We start from the raw sequence: 19229 nt of genomic DNA, 5'->3' as shown, positions 1-19229 counted from the left end.
CTGAGAGGCAGAGGCGGGAAGACTGCTTGAGGCCAGGAGTTCAAGACCAGCCTGCATAACACAGCGAAACCCCATCTCTACCAAAAATACAAAAATTAGCTGAGTGTGGTGGTGCATGCCTGTAGTCCCAGCTACTCGGGAGGCTGAGGTGGGAGGATGGTTTGAGCCCAGAAGAGGTCAAGGCTACAGTGAGCTGAGACTGTGTCACTGCATTCCAGCCTGGGCAACACAGGCAGACCCTGTTTAAAAAAAATTGTCTAAAAACAACTTTAGAGAGATAAAAGCTATAAACTATAAAATTCTTTCCTTTATTTATTTATTTATTTATTTTTTTTTTTTTTTGAGACGTAATCTCACTCTGTCACCAGGCTGGAGTGCAGTGGCACGATCTCAGCTCCCTGCAACCTCTGATTCCCTGGTTCAAGCGATTCTCCTGCCTCAGCCTCCTGAGTAGCTGGGATTACAGGCACGTGCCGCCACACCCAGCTGATTTTTTTTGTATTTTCAGTAGAGATGGGGTTCCACCATGTCAGCCAGGATAGTCTGGATCTCCTGACCCCTTGATCCGCCTGCCTTGGCCTCCCATAGTGCTGGGATTACAGGTGTGAGCCACTGTGCCCGGCCTAAGAATTCTTTCATTTAAAATGTACTGTTTGGGCTGGGTACAGTGGCTCATGCCTGTAATCTCAGCACTTTGGGAGGCCAAGGCGGGAGGATCACTTAAGGCCAGGAGTTTGAGACCGGCCAGGGCAACATAGCAATACCCTGTTTCTACAAAAAAAAAAAAAAAAAAAAATTAGCCAGGCATGGCAGTGTATGCCTGTAGTCTCAGCTACTTGGAAGGCTGAAGCAGGAGGATCACTTGAGTCTAGGAGTTTGAGGATGTAGTGAGTTGGGCTTGTGCCAGTGTACTCCAGCCTGGGCAAGAGTGAGACCCTGTTTCTAAATAAATAAATATACTGTTCAGTGGTTTTTGACATATATTCAGGGTTGTCCACCAATCCCCATCGTGTAATTTTAGAACATCTTCATCACCCCAATAAGAAAACTTGTTCCCATTTGTAGTTATTCCCTCTCTCTCCTCCTCAACCTCCTACCCTAGGCAAGCACTACTTTCTGTTTCTATAGACTTGCCTACCTTGGACATTTCATATATGTGGAATCACATAATATGTGGTCTTTTGTAACTGGCTTCTCTCATTTAATATGGTTTCTAAAAACTTGTTTTTGTTTTTTGAGACAGGGTCTCCCTCTTTGCCCCAGGCTGGAGTGCAGTGGCGAGATCATAGCTCACCACAGCCTCAAACTCTGGGGCTTGCAATCCTTCCACCTCAGCTTCCTGAGTAGCTGGGGCTACAGGTGTGCACTACTATGCCCAACTAATTAATTTTGTTTTTTTTTTGTAGAGACAGGGATCTCTTTATGCTGCCCAGGTTGGTCTCAAACTCTTGGCCTCAAGCAGTCCTCCAGCCTCAGCCTCCCAAAGTGCTGGGATTACAGGTGTGAGCAACTGCACCAGGCCTTAATTTAATATATATTTTTTGAGACAGAGTCTCACTCTGTCGCCCAGGCTCGAGTGCAGTGGCAGGATCCCGGCTCACTGCAACCTTCACCTCCCAGGTTCAAGTAATTCTCCTGCCTCAGCCTCCCAAGTAGTTGGGACAACAGGCGTGCACCACCACACCTGGCTAATTTTTGTCTTTTAATAGAGACAGGGGGCTGGGCTTGGTGGCTCACGCCTGTGATCCCAGCACTTTGGAAGGCCGAGGCGGGTGGATCACCTGAGGTCAGGAGTTCAAGACCAGCCTGGCCAACATGGTGAAACCCCATCTCTACTAAAAATACAAAAATTAGCTGGGCGTGGTGGTGCGCACCTACAATCCCAGCTACTGAGGAGACTGAGGCAGGAGAATCGCTTGAACCCAGGAGGTGGAGGTTGCAGTGAGGCAAGATCGTGCCACTGCACTCCAGCCTGGGCAACAGAGCAAGACTCCATCTCAAAAAATAAAAAAATAAAAAATAGAGACAGGATTTCACCATGTTGGCCAGGCTGGTCTTGAACTCCTGACCTCAAGTGATCTGCCCATCTCAGCCTCCCAAAGTGTTGGGATTACAGGCATGAGCCACTGTCCCTGGCCTTAATATGTTTTTGAGATTCATTCATGTTGTGGCACACAGCAGTACTTCATTGCTTTTTGTGGTTGAATAATATATTGTATTGTATAGAAATAGCACATTCTGCTTATCCATCATCAGCTGATGAACATTTGGGTTGTTGCAATATTTTGGCTATTGTGAATAGTGCTGCTATGGACATTTGTGTACAAATGTTTGTGTAGACATGTTTTCAGTTCTGTTGGGTAGATTCCTAGGAGTAGAATCGCTGGGTCATAGGGTAACTCTATGTTTAACTTTCTTTTTTTTTGAGGAGTCTCGCACTGTCACTCAGGCTGGAGTGTAATGGCACGATCTTGGCTCACTGCAACCTCTGCCTCCCAGGTTCAAGCAATTCTCCTGCTTCAGCCTCCCGAGTGGCCGGGATTACAGGCATGTGCCACCATGCCCAGCTAATTTTTATTTTTATTTATTTATTTAGTTTGAGATGGAGGTTCACTCTTTTTGCCCAGGCTGGAGTGCAATGGCATGCTCTCAGCTCACTGCAACCTCCGCCTCCTGGGTTTAAGTGATTCTCCTGCCTCAGCCTCCCGAGTGGCTAGGACTACAGGCTCACGCCACCACACCCAGCTAATGTTTGTATTTTTAGTAGGGACAGAGTTTCATCCTGTTGGCCAGGCTGGTCTCAAACTCCTGACCTCATGATCCACCCGCCTCAGCCTCCCTAAGTGCTAGGGTTACAGGGGTGAACCACTACGCATGGCTGTTGAGCATTTTTTCATGAGCATTTTTTCATGTGCTTATTGGCCAGTGTATATTTTCTCTGGAGAAACGTCTGTTCAAATTCTTTGCCCAGACCAGGAAAGGTGGCTCAGCCTGTAATCCCAACACTTTGAGAGGCTGAGGTGGGTGGATTGCTTGACCCCAGGAGTTCGAGAGCAGCCTGGGCAACATGCCAAAACCCCATCTCTACTAACAATACAAAAAATTAGCTGGGTGTGGTGTGTGCCTGTAGTCCCAGCTACTTGGGAGGCTGAAGTAGAAGGATCACCTGAGCCTGAAGAGATTGAGGCTGCAGTAAGCCATGATCGTGCCACTGCACTCCAGCCTGAGCAACAGTGAGATCCCCCATCTCAAAAAAAAAAAAAAAAAAGTAAAATAAATTTCTCTTTGCTTGTGGCTCCTTTAGGTCCTGGCTGACTGTCATTTTCCTGGGCCTCTCTTGCTTCCTGAAGGCTTTTCTCTTCCCTTTTCTACATCCCAGTCTAACCCCAGCTCCTCTTTCCTTTCTCATGTGGGGCAGTGATTCCTTTGACTTGTCTTCACTAGACCCCTTCCCCCATTTTCAACAAGTTGGCCCAGGAAGTTTCCCTGAGCCCCTTCCCCAGAGTGAGGAAGCACGGCTGTCATTTTTCTTTTCTAACTTTAATTTAAAAATTGTTTTTATTTTTTGAGGGAAGAGTCTTGCTATGTGGGTCAGGCTGGAGTGCAGTGGCACAATCCTAGCTCACTGCAGCCTTGAAGTCCTGGGCTCAAGCAATCCTCCTGCCTCAGCCTTCCAAGTTGTTGGGACTACAGGCACACACTACCAGGCCTGGCTACTTTTTAATTTTTTGTAGAAACAGGGCCTCACTATGTTACCCAAGCTGGTCTCAAACTCCTGGCCTCAAGCAATCCTCTTTCCTCAGCCTCCTAAAGTGCTGGGGTTATACGCATGAGCCACCACACCCAGCCTGTTGTTTTCTTTTCAAAATCATAATTATTTTCTTCCTTATTTACATTTTAGTGTGACGATTGTTCCAGGGCTGCAGTCTCCTCATGTGGAAAATAAGGGAACCAGACTACTCCATCTCTAAGGCTCCTTCCAGGTCTAACATACTGTGGAAACTTATAAGTCCATCTGAATGACTACATGCAGGATTTACATTTGGTAGAGCCTGATTAGAGAGGAAAAGAAAAGATGGGGAAAGTTTCCTTTTTTTCTTGCTTCACAGGTATGCCCACAGCCCAGCTGCATCTGTGAACATGAATGCTACTTCTACAGAAACAGAGTGGAATCTCTGAAATACCTTTGAGACCCTTTCGTGTCAGGTGGGTGGGCCACAGCCCGATCATGGAATAAAAGTCAGCCTTAAGGATTCAGATTTCAATAACTTTCAGTGACCCCACCTTGAGTCAGGCACTTTGCTAGGTGCTTTTAAACACACTATCCCATTTAATCACAATGGGAGGAAGGTTTTATTGCCTCGATTTTTTTTTTTTTTTTTTTTAAGACAGAGTCTCACTCTGTCATCCAGGCTGGAGTACAGAGTTTGATCTCGGCTCACTGCAACCTTCACCTCCCAGGTTCAAGTGATTCTCCTGCCTCAGCCTCCTGAGTAGCTGGGATTACAGGCACCCACTACCACGCTTGGCTAATTTTTGTATTTTTAGTAGTGACAGGGTTTCACCATGTGGGCCAGGCTGGTCTCAAACTCCTGACCTCCAGTGATCCGCCTGCCTTGGCCTCCCAGAGTGCTGGGATTACAGGCGTGAGCCACCGTGTCCAGCCAATTGCCTCAATTTTAAGGATGAGGAAAATGGTGCTCACCGAGAGGCCAGGTAGCTAGCTACTTCAAAGTCACACAGCCACTGAGGAGCAGAGCCATGAGGACTCGACTGTCCCTTGGGAAGATGAGTTATTAAAAAAAAAACAAACACCCACCAAAACAGCAAACTCCATGCCTACAGGGGCTGGGCAAGTAAAAATAAGGAGATGGGCAGGCATGAGAAAACAGGAGCAGTGGGAAGGACTTGCCTATTCTCTGACCTTGGCAGCTGCTGACCAGCAGCAGGCCATGCCATGCAGCAGTGTGGGTGTCATGTGGGTGTCTAGTATCTCAACTGATGGGGGAGAGCCAGAGTTTGCATGAAATTATCCCAATTTTTAAAGAAGGAGCCAACAGTGAGCCAAACACGATACCACTACAGAACAAATCTGGTCTAGGGGACTGCTATTGAGGATGAATTCCTTTGGCTTAACACCCATCCTCCTGTTCATTCATCTTCTCAAAAGCAAACATGCTCTAAGTGAGGAGGGAGGTCACCTTCAGCCATAAGGCGCCATTCTACTGGCGAGAAGTGGTGGGGAATGTGGGACAGGGAAGACTTTGTAGCTGGGGAAGAAATTAAGTCAGTCACCAAGGATTTGGTTTCCCTGGGCGGCAGGGAGGGCCCTACCATAGAATGTTACCGACAAGTGGGAGCAAATGGGGGCCCCGGCCCTGTTCGTTCAGCTGGGTGAAAACGAGGGTCTTGGGGGCACAGGTTTAGGTGGGATTGGTGGGGGATAGTAGCTTTCTTTTTCAATTGTTGAACACAGAAGAGAAACCCAAAGCAAGGAGCCAATCATTAAAACACACAAACACAGACACACACGCGCAAGTCAGCTTGCTCGCTGGGTACTTTAGTTACCTCGCTCGCTGGGTACTTTAGTTACCTCAAACGGAAATGGGGTTTTCGGCCCCTCTTTTCCTGCCTACCTCATGGGACTGTTGCCAAAGAGGAAGGAACCGGAAGGAAAGGTCTTGGGACAGGACAGGGGCTAAGCAGCCGTGCATTCGTTATGATGTGAGGGGTGCCGGGGGCTGGAGACTGAGGTCGGGGAGAGCACGGGCCCTGGGTCCTTAGTGCCAGCGGGCGGCCAGAACCAGAGTGCGGGGGTCTCTAGGGAGTCGGGGACCCAGACGCACCAGGCCCACACACCCCGCTCAGAAGGCTGCGGAAAGCCGCGCGCACACGCCAGGGACACGCCCCGGACACGCCCCGCTCCGCACTTCTGGGGCGCGACCCGGAAGCGGAAGGGAACCCGTATCTTTTCCTTCCCCAGTGCGTCTTTCATGCGTCGTTCCGGCGCGGCGGGAGCAGAGATCTGCGGCCGTTTGCAGCTTGCGGCAGGGAGGCGTGGAGGTCTGAAGCCTCCGAGCAGCCGCGGCCATGGCGGATGTAACCGCCCGTAGTCTGCAATACGAGTACAAGGCGGTGCGTTTGGTCTTGGGGAAGGATTCCAGGCTCAGGAGTCCAATGGGGAGGGGGAGGCTGAAAAAGGGAATTTCAGTCTGAAGGCCTACAGGAGAGCCACGAAAACGAAGGGGAAATGGAATCGGGGTGAAGGTGGGGGTTATACGATGACGTGAATAACCTGCTGGGGTCTGGGGAGCGCTAAGATCTCTCTAGGAGGAGTTTCTCGAGTCCCTTCAACGCTAAGCCCTCCCCCTTCCACACGTCACTCCCAACCCACTCACTACTTTTCACAGGTGTGGGTTATGATGGGCACTGTTAGGAACAAGAATTGTTTAGCTGATTCGACAGCGCATAAGACTTATTCAGCTGTATGCTTCTGCACAGCGTTATGCTATGCAATTCTTAAGGAAAATATATTTTTATTACGATTAGTGATGATAAGCAACTAGTTACTAAGATTTTTCCATCAGCTGGGGTAACTATGATAGTAGGAATTGGCCCTGCTTATGTCAAAGCTTCAATAATGTTTTGATCTTTTCAGAACTCGAATCTTGTGCTCCAAGCTGACCGTTCTCTCATTGACCGGACCCGCCGGGATGAACCCACAGGAGAGGTGCTGTCCCTTGTTGGGAAGCTGGAGGGCACCCGTATGGGAGACAAGGCTCAACGGACCAAACCGCAGATGCAGGAGGAAAGAAGAGCCAAGTGAGTGCCAAGGGGATACTATTTTTTCCTTCAGATCCAAAGTCTCTTCCCTTTAACATTCGAGCAGCATTTTTGCTGAAATGCTTGGTGTAAGATCAGTGGCATTAAAACAATTCAGTGAAGGTAAAAACAGACCAGGAGAGTTTAAAGATTTTTTGGCCTTAACAAGTGCATCTCAAGTGGAAAATAACTTGTTGGTACCTTCTTCTTACATGTGTGTTTCTGGTCCATAGACAGATCTTAATTTTCTTCAGGGTATTTTCAAGACCCTTGCTATTCCTATGTCCCAGTAATTCTTTTTCCTTTTTTTCCATTACTAACTTCCTACCCCTACTTTTTCCCTTTACTCTTGTCCACGTTCTACCTATTTTGTTGTTACAAACTAATTTAAGCATCCATAGTATGAAAGACAGGTTTCTTTCTTAGTTTGCATTTTTTTCCTTTTTTTTTTTTTTTTTAAGATTTCTTGGGGATATGTTTCAAAACTTACCTTTAACTCATCATTATCTTTTGATCTTGAATATCTTGGTGTCTTGCTCCCTTTGCTATGATGAAGTTTCCAAAATTCCTAGGTTTAGTTTGATTAAAGTAGTTATGTTTGAAATGACTTAATACATTATTTCCACTTTGTGCTATATCTTCTTTTCCAGTTTTGTTATACTTTGTTGATAGTCAACGGCAGTAGATTCTGTTAGAGCTTGGTTCTCTAGCTAGAAAGGGAAAATGCATTGGAGAGGTGAAAAACTAGTCAAAATCCTATTATATAATAGTCTCATACAACGTATGAAGGGTTGTACTTTTTTTTTTTTTTTTTTTTTTTGAGACGGAATCTCACTCTGTCACCCAGGCTGGAGTGCAGTGGCGTGATCTCTGCTCACGGCAGCCTCCACCTCCCGGGTTCAAGCGATTCTCCTGCCTCAGCCTCCTGAGTAGCTGGGATTACAGGCGCTCGCCACTGTGCCTGGCTAATTTTTGTATATTTAGTAGATACAGGGTTTCTCCATGTTGGCCAGGTTGGTCTTGAACTCCTGACCTCAGGTGATCCGCCTGCCTTGGCCTCCCAAAATGTTGGGATTACAGGCGTGAACCACACTGCACCTGGCCAAAGGGTTGTATTTTTTAAATGAGAAACATATCTCATTGTAATGTTTAGTGCATCTAGTGAGAAGATGATAGGGAATTTTTCTTTTTGTCACTGTGTCCCATAAAGAAATACTCCTGCAAGTGATTAAGGCCAAACGGAATCATTTGCTGAGGCTCAGATACCTGTTTTCAGATATTAACTTCTTGCCATGAAGCTGAGGAGAGGAGGGTGGGCTTGATCCAGTCTTCCCTCGGGGACGAAAGGTTCTGCCATTCAATATCACATTGCATGTCCATTAGGCGAAGAAAGCGTGATGAGGACCGGCATGACATCAACAAGATGAAGGGTTATACTCTGCTGTCGGAGGGCATTGATGAGATGGTGGGCATCATCTACAAGCCCAAAACTAAAGAGACCCGGGAGACCTATGAGGTGCTACTCAGCTTCATCCAGGCTGCTCTTGGGGACCAGGTGAGTGTGATATTGTGAAATATATATTAGGTCTTTATTTCATTTTCTGGCATATAGCTTCTACGATCCTTGGAATCTTCGAAGTGCTAAGTATCTTTTTGTATGCTGATGAGTTGACTGATGGCTGGCAGCACTTAGGTAGTTCAGAATGGAGGCTGGTCATTTAATCAATCATGCCTACATAATGAAGCCTCCATAAAAACCCCAAAAGGACTAGGTTTAGAGAGTTTGTGGATAGCTGCACACACGGAGGTTTCTGGAGGGTGGTGCACCTGAGAGGGCCTGGTAGCGCCACACCCATTCCCACATGCCTGCCCTGTGTACCTCTTCCATCTGTTGTCTTTCGGTAGGCATCTTTTGTAATATGCCTTATAGTAAAAATAAGTGTTTCCCTGATCTGCTCTAGAAAATTAGTTGAACCCCAAAAGGGGATTGTGGAAACCTCGATTTATAGCTGTATAGTGAGAAGCACAGGTCAAACAACCTGTGCTTGTGACTGGCATCATGAAGTGCGAGGCAGGCTTGTGCGACTGAGTCCTCAGCCTGTGGGATCTGACGCTGTCTCCAGGTAGTTAGTGTTGGAACGGAATTGAATTTGAGGACCCCCAGCTTGTGTCCACTGCACAATTTTTGGATTGGTTGCTGGTGGGGAGGAATTGTCACAGAAGCCTTCTGTGTTAATTGTTGTGAGAGTATAGAAAAAAACGAGTTGGCTTTATTTCAATATTCTCAGAGTGAGGTGGCCAGAGGATGAGACCATGTGTCAGAAAGGGAGAGGGTCACAGCTGGGAGACTGAACCTTTTCTCTGGATTCTCTTGTGGGCTGTACTGGTTGGCAGAAGTGGCTTATATTTACTGAGCACTCGATTTGTGTGGAACAGCACGTGTCTTCCCCCAACCCCACATAACTCCATGAATAGGTGCTGTTAATATTCATTTTCCATTTTATAGAAGAGAGATGTGAGGCAAGAATAGTTAAGTAATTTTCCCAAGTCACAGAAGTAGTATTTGGCAGAGCCAAGATATGATCCAGATAGTTTATCTCTAGAATCTATGTTCCTAACCATTACACATGTGTGATTAGATTGGGGACCATTATGAGTCTGAGGAGCTCTGTTGAGGTGGGTGCTAGAGGAAGTGAGGACAAAGAATTACAAAAGTGTGGCAAGCTAGAGGAGGTCTGCCAAGTGACTACCACCTGGAGATGTGGCAAGCTGTTGTGGAAGCTGTGTCCTGCTGCTTGAGGCCACCTAGCTAATCTTTTTAAAAACAGACGAGTCTTCCTTTAGTTGTGGCATCAGCATTAATGAGAAAGGTCAGAGCCTAGTATGCGGCGGGTTTTGAAGAGGTGTGGCTCTTCACATCCTGCTGCCACATACACCTGGTTAGTGATGTTTTGCCTGTCATCGTTCTCAATATTGGTTGGTTGTTCCTTGCCACCAGCCACGTGATATCCTTTGTGGGGCAGCTGATGAAGTTCTAGCTGTTCTAAAGAATGAAAAGCTGCGGGACAAGGAAAGGCGAAAGGAGATTGACCTGCTGCTGGGTCAAACAGATGATACCAGATACCATGTGCTAGTGAACCTGGGCAAAAAGATCACAGACTATGGTGGAGATAAGGAAATCCAAAATATGGGTAAGTGCGCTCTTTATGTCCTGATCATGTTCATTGGTTGTTGTTGACCCCTAAACGTGCATCTTCTAGCATCATTCATTTAAAAACCTTAATGTCAGTGAGTTCCCATAATCTGTTCTGTGTTTTTTGAAGAGTTACAATTGATGGACACCAGAATTCCTAGATTCCAGCAGCTGTTCCTTACTCTGAGACCCTTTTATTGTGTGGAATATGAGAAAATGTGGGCAGAGCCTTGGGGGCTCAAGTGGTTGAGCAAGCAGAGCTGGGCTGACTCCAAGGCTGGCAGGTGGAGAAGGTCTTGGCAGGAGCAGCATAGGTGGCTCTCTCATGTTGATCATCTAAGTGTCTGTATGTGTCCTTAGCACTCAGATCTTTCCAGAGGAGAGGTAGTCAGGGAGGACATTGGCTCCAGAGTGTCTTGTTTTACTAGCCATTCACTGCCCTCTTTTTCTGATCCTTCATTGTTTCAGATGACAACATTGATGAGACATACGGTGTGAATGTGCAGTTTGAGTCTGATGAGGAGGTGAGTGATAAACAGACCCAGTCCGTTCTTGTTTTTGAAGTTGATTAAGGTAAAGGGACCCCTTCTAGTGTAAAGAAGCTCTCTAGTTTAAACCAGATAAATTTTATGGTGTTGTATGGGTTTCAGACTTGGGCATTATATGTTCTTTTGCTTAAAAAAAAAAATGCAGTTATCTTTTAACTTTGCTATCGCAAATTTAAACTAACAAATGTAAAGCAATATAATTTTTTTTTTTTTGAGATGGAGTCTTCTCTGTCGCCCAGGCTGGAGTGCAGTGGTGCGATCTCGGCTCACTGCAAGCTCTGCCTCCCAGGTTCACGCCATTCTCCTGCCTCAGCCTCCCGAGCAGCTGGGACTACAGGCGCCCGCCACCATGCCCGGCTAATTTTTTATATTTTTAGTAGAGACGGGGTTTCACCGTGTTAGCCAAGGTGGTCTTGATCTCCTGACCTCAGGTGATCCGCCCCCCCTCGGCCTCCCAAAGTGCTGGGATTACAGGTGTGAGCCACCGCGCCCGGCCACAATATAATTATTTAAAATATACCAAGTGGATCAGCAAAAAGAAAGAAAAAAGATAAAGTACGGTGAATACTTTCATTGAGAATGTATCTGCTATGTTTTACTGCATTTTAACCTTATTACAGTATTCTCCCATTTTTCATTACTGTGTCCGACTAAAAGATTGCACATTTGCCCTAGAGCACAGACATAGTTTGTACATGGTTAAGTCACTGGGGTTAATATTTACTGTTTAATAGAATTCCTTGAATATAACTAAATAGGAATAAGTGGGGTACTTTGAGAAAATTACAGAGTGCCTTAGAGTTCTCAGTGAGTAGATGTGGCTCCTGAAAGGGAAAATGGAGCCCCGGTATATATACCAAGGCTGGAAGAAGGGGTCGCACGGGGAGAGTCAGAATTCTAGGAGCCAAGACTTCTGAATTTGAGTCCTGTATCTTGGCAGGTCATCTTGCCTCAGTTTCTCCTTCTATAAAATGAGGCCATTTCAATAGGTGATTGCTAAGCCTCTTCCTACAGTATAGTTAATAGGATTTGATGATTTTAAGTAGCAACAAACTGCTTTGCTTTTAGCAGTTCATTCATTTGACAGTGCTCATTATTGAAGTACCTGTTTTGACTGTGACACTATGCCAGGTATGCCTAATGTGCAGTGTATGAGTAAATAGAGTGGTGAGCAGGCTAAGTGCGATCTCTTCATTCCTGAGTCACCACCTGCTTTCCCAGGCATGCCTCTGTATAGCTCTTCTCTCCTTAGCTGATCACTGTTTTTGAGTGTTGATGGTGTGTGTATTAGAGAGAGGCTATGATCCAGTTGATTGCCATTGTAGCAGCCTAAGGTGAGAAATAGAAAGTAGATGCATCTAATAAGTCGTGCTAAGCAGTCATTCTATGTCCACTGGAATAAGGCTGACCTTGGTTCCAATAGGCTCTCGGTTTCACCCCAAAGCCATTTCTCTACCCATTGAGCTAATTTAGGGTGACTTGAGGGAGAGATTCTGTGGTGATGCAGGATCAGCTCCAGATCATGGTTGAGTTGGGGTCATTTCCACAGGAAGGTGATGAAGATGTGTACGGGGAGGTTCGAGAAGAGGCATCTGATGATGACATGGAAGGGGACGAGGCTGTCGTGCGCTGCACCCTCTCGGCTAACGTAAGTTCAGTTTGCTCTTTCTCATTGCTACAAGGTTACTTCTGGGTGTTAGTGCTTCTTCCCCATGCCTAGGTCCTGTTACATTTATTGAGCCACCTTTTGCTGGAGTGAACTATAATAAACACTTAGTGTCTAGAATTTCTTAAGATTTCTGTTGGTTTTCTTCCTTCCCGAAGATGTATGTTGATGAAATCTTAGTCTGGTGTGCTTCTGAACTCAATATTCCAGAGTTTTTCCTCTGGAAGGTCCTCACAAGAAGGTGGGCTATGGAGTGTCAAGTAGAACTTGGTTGCAGGGTGATGGCAAAGTGATCGAGGCTGGCAGAGACCTGGTGAGCTAAATGCCTGGTTACTTTTATAGCTCGTAGCCTCAGGTGAACTGATGAGTTCCAAGAAGAAGGATTTGCACCCTCGGGATATTGATGCATTTTGGCTGCAGCGGCAGCTCAGTCGTTTCTATGATGATGCCATCGTGTCGCAGAAGAAGGCAGATGAAGTATTGGAGATTTTGAAGGTATGGCCAAGATGACAATAGTTGTATATTTAGTGTATCTTGGCACATGGGGACAGCGTATGAAGTGGCAGATGGCTTTGTCCTTAATGGTGGTGTTACCTGCTCTCTGCAGACGGCCAGTGATGATCGGGAATGTGAGAATCAGCTGGTTCTGCTGCTTGGTTTCAACACGTTTGATTTCATTAAAGTGTTGCGGCAGCACAGGATGATGAGTGAGTATATGGTGGGGTCTTCCTGCAGAGTGAGTACATATGTGTGCATGTGTGACATAGAGGTTCTATTGTTTTCACAGCCTAAGTGCTTGTTTCTTTTATTTTTCTTCTTTCTACCCTGAGGATGGTTTTTTGCCTTATTTCCTCCTCCTCACTTTCTTTGTTCCTTTTGTTGTGGGTAGTTTTATACTGTACCTTGCTGGCCAGTGCACAAAGTGAAGCTGAAAAGGAAAGGATTATGGGAAAGATGGAAGCTGACCCAGAGCTATCCAAGTTCCTCTACCAGCTTCATGAAACCGAGAAGGAGGATCTGATCCGAGTAAGGACTGGGTTGGTTTACCTGTCTGATTTCTGAGCTAACGGTGGCTAGAAGATTGCAGCATGAAGCTAAATTCATGTTAAAAGTGGAAGTTGAAAAAGTAATTTCCTAAATTCTTTGGGGTTTATCAGTGCATACAGGTTAGAATCAACACATCCACATTGGTTTGGTCATGAGACCAGTGACCTGCTGCTATCTTTCACCAGCACTGTGGGGACCTTTATTGTTTATTTACACAGTAAATACATGGTGTTTACTAAAATAGAGTAACAGAACACATGTACTTGCTTAATGGAACCCACACTTCGACCCCTCAGGGGTAGCCCTTGGTACTTAATTATAGAACGTCTATTTGTGTCATCCTTGTACTGCGCATTGCCCCTTTAAAAGTGTTTGTTTGCTTTGATCATTCTGGTGGTCCCCATGTAAAGCACTGTCTTTCTGTTTCACAACTTACTAGTCAGCACCTGTGACTCAAGTATTAGCTAAGCAGGGACAGAAAAGGACAAGAACCTATGATACTGATGAATTGTTTTTGTGATTTTTATCTTTGTCCACTACAGGAGGAAAGGTCCCGGAGAGAGCGAGTGCGTCAGTCTCGAATGGACACAGATCTGGAAACCATGGATCTCGACCAGGGTGGAGAGGTAGGATCCAGGGCGATTTATTTCCCAGGCCTTGATGGATGGAAAACTCACTTGCTCGGCTTGCTTACTTCCTTTGCGTTTTTGTCTTTCACATTCCCAGGCACTGGCTCCACGGCAGGTTCTGGACTTGGAGGACCTGGTTTTTACCCAAGGGAGCCACTTTATGGCCAATAAACGCTGTCAGCTTCCTGATGGATCCTTCCGTCGCCAGCGTAAGGGCTATGAAGAGGTGCATGTGCCTGCTCTGAAGCCCAAGCCCTTTGGCTCAGAAGAAGTAAGTGAATTGCTTTCTTCAGTTCTCTGCTCAGTTCACCTCCTGGTTTGGATTTCAACCATTGACCAAAATGTAGCCTTGTTGCATACATAGTTTATTTCAGGGCTGAAAGCTGCAACAGAATTTTCCCATTCTGATTTTGAGCCCAGGGGACAATATTGATCTCTGGACTGACCTTTAATGGAAAGTTATTCAAAGAGATTGCCAGGGAACAAAATCCTGGCAATCCCACAATAACAGTCTGCTCAAGGATGCTGCCAACATGATATTGATGGCACTTCTTTTCTTCTAGCAACTGCTTCCAGTGGAAAAGCTGCCAAAGTATGCCCAGGCTGGGTTTGAGGGCTTCAAAACACTGAATCGGATCCAGAGTAAGCTCTACCGTGCTGCCCTTGAGACGGATGAGAATCTGCTGCTGTGTGCTCCTACTGTAAGCGCCACCCTGCCTGCTGTTTTCTTGTAGAATATGGTGTGGAGTTTCTGTTGCAAGATTGTTTTTTATTTCCACCCCCACCCCCTAATTCTTTGTCCTTTGATGGAAGAGAGGTTAAATAGTAGGATAAAGTGCCCAGGACAAGCTCTATTCTCTATTTGGGAAATAAGCCCATGGAAGTTAGGGCAGTGAGAACAACCAGGTGAATAGGCGTTCTCATCCCTGACCTCTCCCGTAGGGTGCTGGGAAGACCAACGTGGCCCTGATGTGCATGCTCCGAGAGATTGGGAAACACATAAACATGGACGGCACCATCAATGTGGATGACTTCAAGATTATCTACATTGCCCCCATGCGCTCCTTGGTGCAGGAGATGGTGGGCAGCTTTGGAAAGGTGAGGGAGTAGAACTTTCCTCCAGGGGATACTGGGTGCACCTATCAAAGTGTTGTGGACAGGCCTGGACCTCACCGCTTCTTGTATTAGGGCATCTCTGGCATGCCTCCTGGGATTGTTTTTATTTTTTATTTTTCTCTCCCCATTTCCAAGATGGAACTTAACCCAGGTACAGAGTTTCTGAAGTAAGAATGTCCTGAGCCATCTTTTACAAGGGTTAGCATCTTTCTTTCATCCTCTCCATGGCAATTTTCTGCAGTTCGTATCATTTGTGTTATTGAAGTGTTTATGAAACATCAAATGGATGTGGATGATAATAGACCTAGTGGTGTATTGTAGGTCTTCTTATCTGCAAGTTGCCATTTCTTCCTCTTGTGTACAGAGTTCCCAGAGGTCTTTTTTTTTTTTTTTTTTGAGACAGGGTCTCGCTGTCGCCCAAGCTGGAGTGCAATGGCACAATCATGGCTCACTGCAGCCTTAACTTCCCAGGTTCAAGTGATCCTCCCACTTCAGCCTCCCTGGTAGCTGTGATTATAGACATGTACTATTAGATTAGCTAATTTTTATATTTTTTGAAGAGACAGGGTTTCACCATGGTCTAGAACTCCTGGGCTCAAGCATTCTGCCTGCGTTGGCCTCTGAAAGTGCTAGGATTACAGGCATGAGCCACCATGCCTGGCCCCCAGAGATCTTTTGTCTGCTTTATTTGCCTGAGTTAAATTTGGATTTGTTTGAGGAAGATATGTTCATAAGATCTGATTCGCCTTGTATTCACCTGATGGGTTGATGCCTGCTCCCAATGCCCTACACTCCAGTTGCCCAAACAGAAAGCATGGTGTCCAGGCCCCTTCAAGCATTCCTGCCTAATGTAGTTTTCCTCCCACAGCGCCTGGCCACTTATGGCATCACTGTTGCTGAACTGACCGGGGACCACCAGCTGTGCAAAGAAGAGATCAGTGCCACTCAGATCATCGTCTGCACCCCCGAGAAGTGGGACATCATCACCCGCAAGGGTGGTGAGCGCACCTACACCCAGCTGGTGCGGCTCATCATTCTGGTGAGTTGGGAGCAGTCGTAGAATATAGAGTCTAGTTGTGTCAGGGCGGGTTTGCTGGGTTTTCATGCGAAATGTTTCTTTGCTGCCTTTTCTGTAGGCACTAGCCTTTGTAATGACTAGTCCTCCAATTCCGTAGGATGAGATCCATCTTCTCCACGATGACAGAGGTCCTGTCTTAGAAGCTTTGGTGGCCAGGGCCATCCAAAACATTATAATGACAGCTATTGTCAGCTTGTGTTTGCCATCTTATTTATTTATTTATTTATTTATTTGTTTGTTTGTTTGTTTGAGATGGAGTCTAGCTCTGTCGCCCAGGCTGAGTACAGTGGCACGATCTTGGCTCACTGCAGCCTCTGCCTCCCGAGTTCAAGCAATTCTCCTGCCTCAGCCTCCCCTGTAGCTGGGATTACAGGCGCCTGCCACCAAGCCCAGCTAATTTTTATATTTTTAGTAGAGACTGGGTTTCACTGTGTTGGCCAGGCTGGTCTCGAACTCCTGACCTCGTGATCTACCCACCTCAGCCTCCCAAAGTTCTGGGATTACAAGCGTGAGCCACTGCGCCTAGCCTGCCATGTTATTCTTTATATATTTTTTTATGTCTGAAATATTTTACTACACTTGATCTTAGCCAAAAGGCCAAGAAGCTATGTCTGAAATATTTTGAAACAAATGTAAACAGATAGACAAAAAACCATCATATCCAACATCATTTAGGGTTTTATAAGTAAAAGAATCCATTCTCTGAGGGAATGAGTGAGGAATCAGGATATTGTATTCCATATACACAGAAACTTCCAGAGATTAGTGACTAAGTCTGAGTATAGTTTAAGTTGTCTGGGAAAAGCAAGAAAGGAGACTTCACGTGTTGGTTTTCAGTGTTCTGGAGCAGGGGTTGGCAGTCTGTGGGTACTGGCTTTGTTCTGTTGGAACATAGTTACACCCATTTGTTTATGTATTGTTTACAGCTGCTTTTGGCTGCAATGGCAGAGCTGAGTATTTGCAATAGGGGCTGCATGGGCCAAAGCCTGAAATACTGACTGTCTGGCTTTTTTTTTTTTAGACGGAGTTTCACTCTTGTTGCCCAGGCTGGAGTGCGATGATGCAATCTCAGCTCACTACAGCCTCCGCCTCCCGGGTTCAAGCAGTTCTGCCTCAGTCTCCCGAGTAGCTGGGATTACAGTTGCCCACCACCATGCCCAGCTAATTTTTTGTATTTTTAGTAGAGACGGGGTTTCGCCAATCTGATGGCCAGGCTGGTCTCGAACTCCTGGCCTTGGGTGATCCACCTACCTCAGCCTCCCAAAGTGCTGGGGTTACAGGCGTGAGCCACTGCCCCCGGCTTTTTTTTTTTTTTTTTTTTTGAGATGGAGCATCTGACTTTTTAAAAAAAACGTTTCTGGTCCCTGCTTTAGAGCTTTGCTACTTGAAGCCTGATCCATGGTTGAGGTCATAGCAGCAGCAGCATGGAATAGGAGCTTGTTAGAAATGCAGGATTTGTGGCCTCACCCCACACCTGCTGAATACAATCTCCTTTTTAACAACATCCCCTGGCTTTGGGATACTTAATAAAATTTGAGATGCACTGCTTCAGACTATTCAAACTCATCATTTGATGCGTGATAGCTTTTGTTCTTGGGAACTATAACTGCCAGAGGTGAAGCTTCTGATCAGATCATATTTATATCCTTTTTCATAAAGAAGTTTACCTTTAAGTAAAGTTTAAACTCATTTATCTGAGTTTCAGAATTTCTTTATACAAAGTATGTTACTGAACTGTACCAAAGCAACTCATGGTCAGAGTCTGTTACTTTCTGGAGTATTTCATGGGAAGTATTGTCTCCATCCTTTGGGTATCTGTGGCTTGGGATCCCTTGTCTTTTTTCTTAGGCATATTAGGTTATATGCCTACAATATGGGACAATTCCAGGAAAAGGGACTATGTATCTCTAGTGCTAGAGGTAATTGCTGTCCTCCATTCCGTAGGATGAGATTCATCTTCTCCACGATGACAGAGGTCCTGTCTTAGAAGCTTTAGTGGCCAGGGCCATCCGAAACATTGAGATGACCCAAGAGGATGTCCGACTCATTGGTCTCAGTGCCACCCTACCCAACTATGAAGATGTAGCCACCTTTCTACGTGTTGACCCTGCCAAGGGTCTCTTTTACTTTGACAACAGGTATCAGGAAAGACTGGGCAAAGTTCTGCCAAGGTGACCATCCTGCTCTCTTTCCTCTTTTCCAAGGAGTGCTATTGGGTTGGGTTTTAGAAGGGCCTTTGGGTTTTGATGTGGTGTGAATCATAAAGGAGGAATATTGCTCTTGGGGCAATGAAAAAGACTGTTTATTCCCACAGTATTTTCTGCCAAAGCCTCATTTGTCTAACTGTTGAACTTCTAGCTTCCGTCCAGTGCCTCTGGAACAGACATATGTGGGTATCACAGAGAAAAAAGCTATCAAGCGTTTCCAGATCATGAATGAAATCGTCTATGAAAAAATCATGGAACATGCTGGAAAAAATCAGGTTTGCCCGTGGTTTATGGTTACTCTTGAACCCCATTCTTTCGAATGTTTGATTCACCAATAATTGGGGAAGATTGACAGAAATTAAAAGAGAGAAGACACAACATAAATCACCAATATCAGCTATGAAATGGGATATTACTACAGAACCTATAGCCACTGGAAGGATAATAAGGGAATACTATGAGTAATTTTATGCTCATAACTTTAAAAATTCAGAAGAAATGGATCAGTTCTCCAACAACTACCAGTTAACTAGCAAAACTCAGCCCAGATGAAATAGATAACATGAAGAGCCCTACAACTATTAGAGAGTTGGAGAATTAAAAATCCCCCCAGCAAGCAATCCCCAGTCCCAGATAATCGTTTTGTGCATTCGCATTATCCAGGGTCCCTCCATAAAAGATTTGGGGTCACTTACACTAAAAATGCAAGACAATAAAAAGAGGAAAATGAAAAACTAGAGGGCATTTTACTAGACAGTGTGATAGAATTTTTAAATTGAAAGTCGAGTTGAGCAATGTTAACTAACAAAAAATAAGGAAAAGTGACTGGTTTTGTATTTCTTTTTGTCTGATGAAAAGAAGCATATGAATTTATATGAAGAGACAGATCTTTTCTTGGCACTAAATACTAGGAAGACTTCATT

General features: G+C 45.5%; 1 protein-coding gene across 1 annotated transcript in view; it reads left to right on the top strand.

The window, feature by feature from the left end:
• Nucleotides 1-5905: 5905 nt before the first annotated feature.
• The window catches only part of SNRNP200 (small nuclear ribonucleoprotein U5 subunit 200), a 30955-nt gene continuing 17631 nt past the window's right edge, over nucleotides 5906-19229 (top strand). Inside the window, exons 1-16 of the mRNA XM_004031417.5 lie at nucleotides 5906-6135; nucleotides 6659-6822; nucleotides 8206-8377; nucleotides 9821-10013; nucleotides 10484-10539; nucleotides 12113-12211; nucleotides 12572-12724; nucleotides 12837-12936; nucleotides 13119-13255; nucleotides 13819-13902; nucleotides 14003-14176; nucleotides 14469-14606; nucleotides 14848-15003; nucleotides 15890-16060; nucleotides 18044-18237; nucleotides 18458-18581. Coding sequence (XP_004031465.1) covers nucleotides 6091-6135; nucleotides 6659-6822; nucleotides 8206-8377; nucleotides 9821-10013; nucleotides 10484-10539; nucleotides 12113-12211; nucleotides 12572-12724; nucleotides 12837-12936; nucleotides 13119-13255; nucleotides 13819-13902; nucleotides 14003-14176; nucleotides 14469-14606; nucleotides 14848-15003; nucleotides 15890-16060; nucleotides 18044-18237; nucleotides 18458-18581 — 2160 coding nt within the window. The 5' untranslated portion in view covers nucleotides 5906-6090. The remainder of the gene's footprint in view (nucleotides 6136-6658; nucleotides 6823-8205; nucleotides 8378-9820; nucleotides 10014-10483; nucleotides 10540-12112; nucleotides 12212-12571; nucleotides 12725-12836; nucleotides 12937-13118; nucleotides 13256-13818; nucleotides 13903-14002; nucleotides 14177-14468; nucleotides 14607-14847; nucleotides 15004-15889; nucleotides 16061-18043; nucleotides 18238-18457; nucleotides 18582-19229) is intronic.

The sequence above is a fragment of the Gorilla gorilla genome, chromosome 12 (assembly GCF_029281585.2).
Source record: "Gorilla gorilla gorilla isolate KB3781 chromosome 12, NHGRI_mGorGor1-v2.1_pri, whole genome shotgun sequence".
Taxonomy (NCBI): domain Eukaryota; kingdom Metazoa; phylum Chordata; class Mammalia; order Primates; family Hominidae; genus Gorilla; species Gorilla gorilla.
Note: the sequence above shows the minus strand (reverse complement) of the source record. Positions and strands in the feature narration are given on the sequence as shown.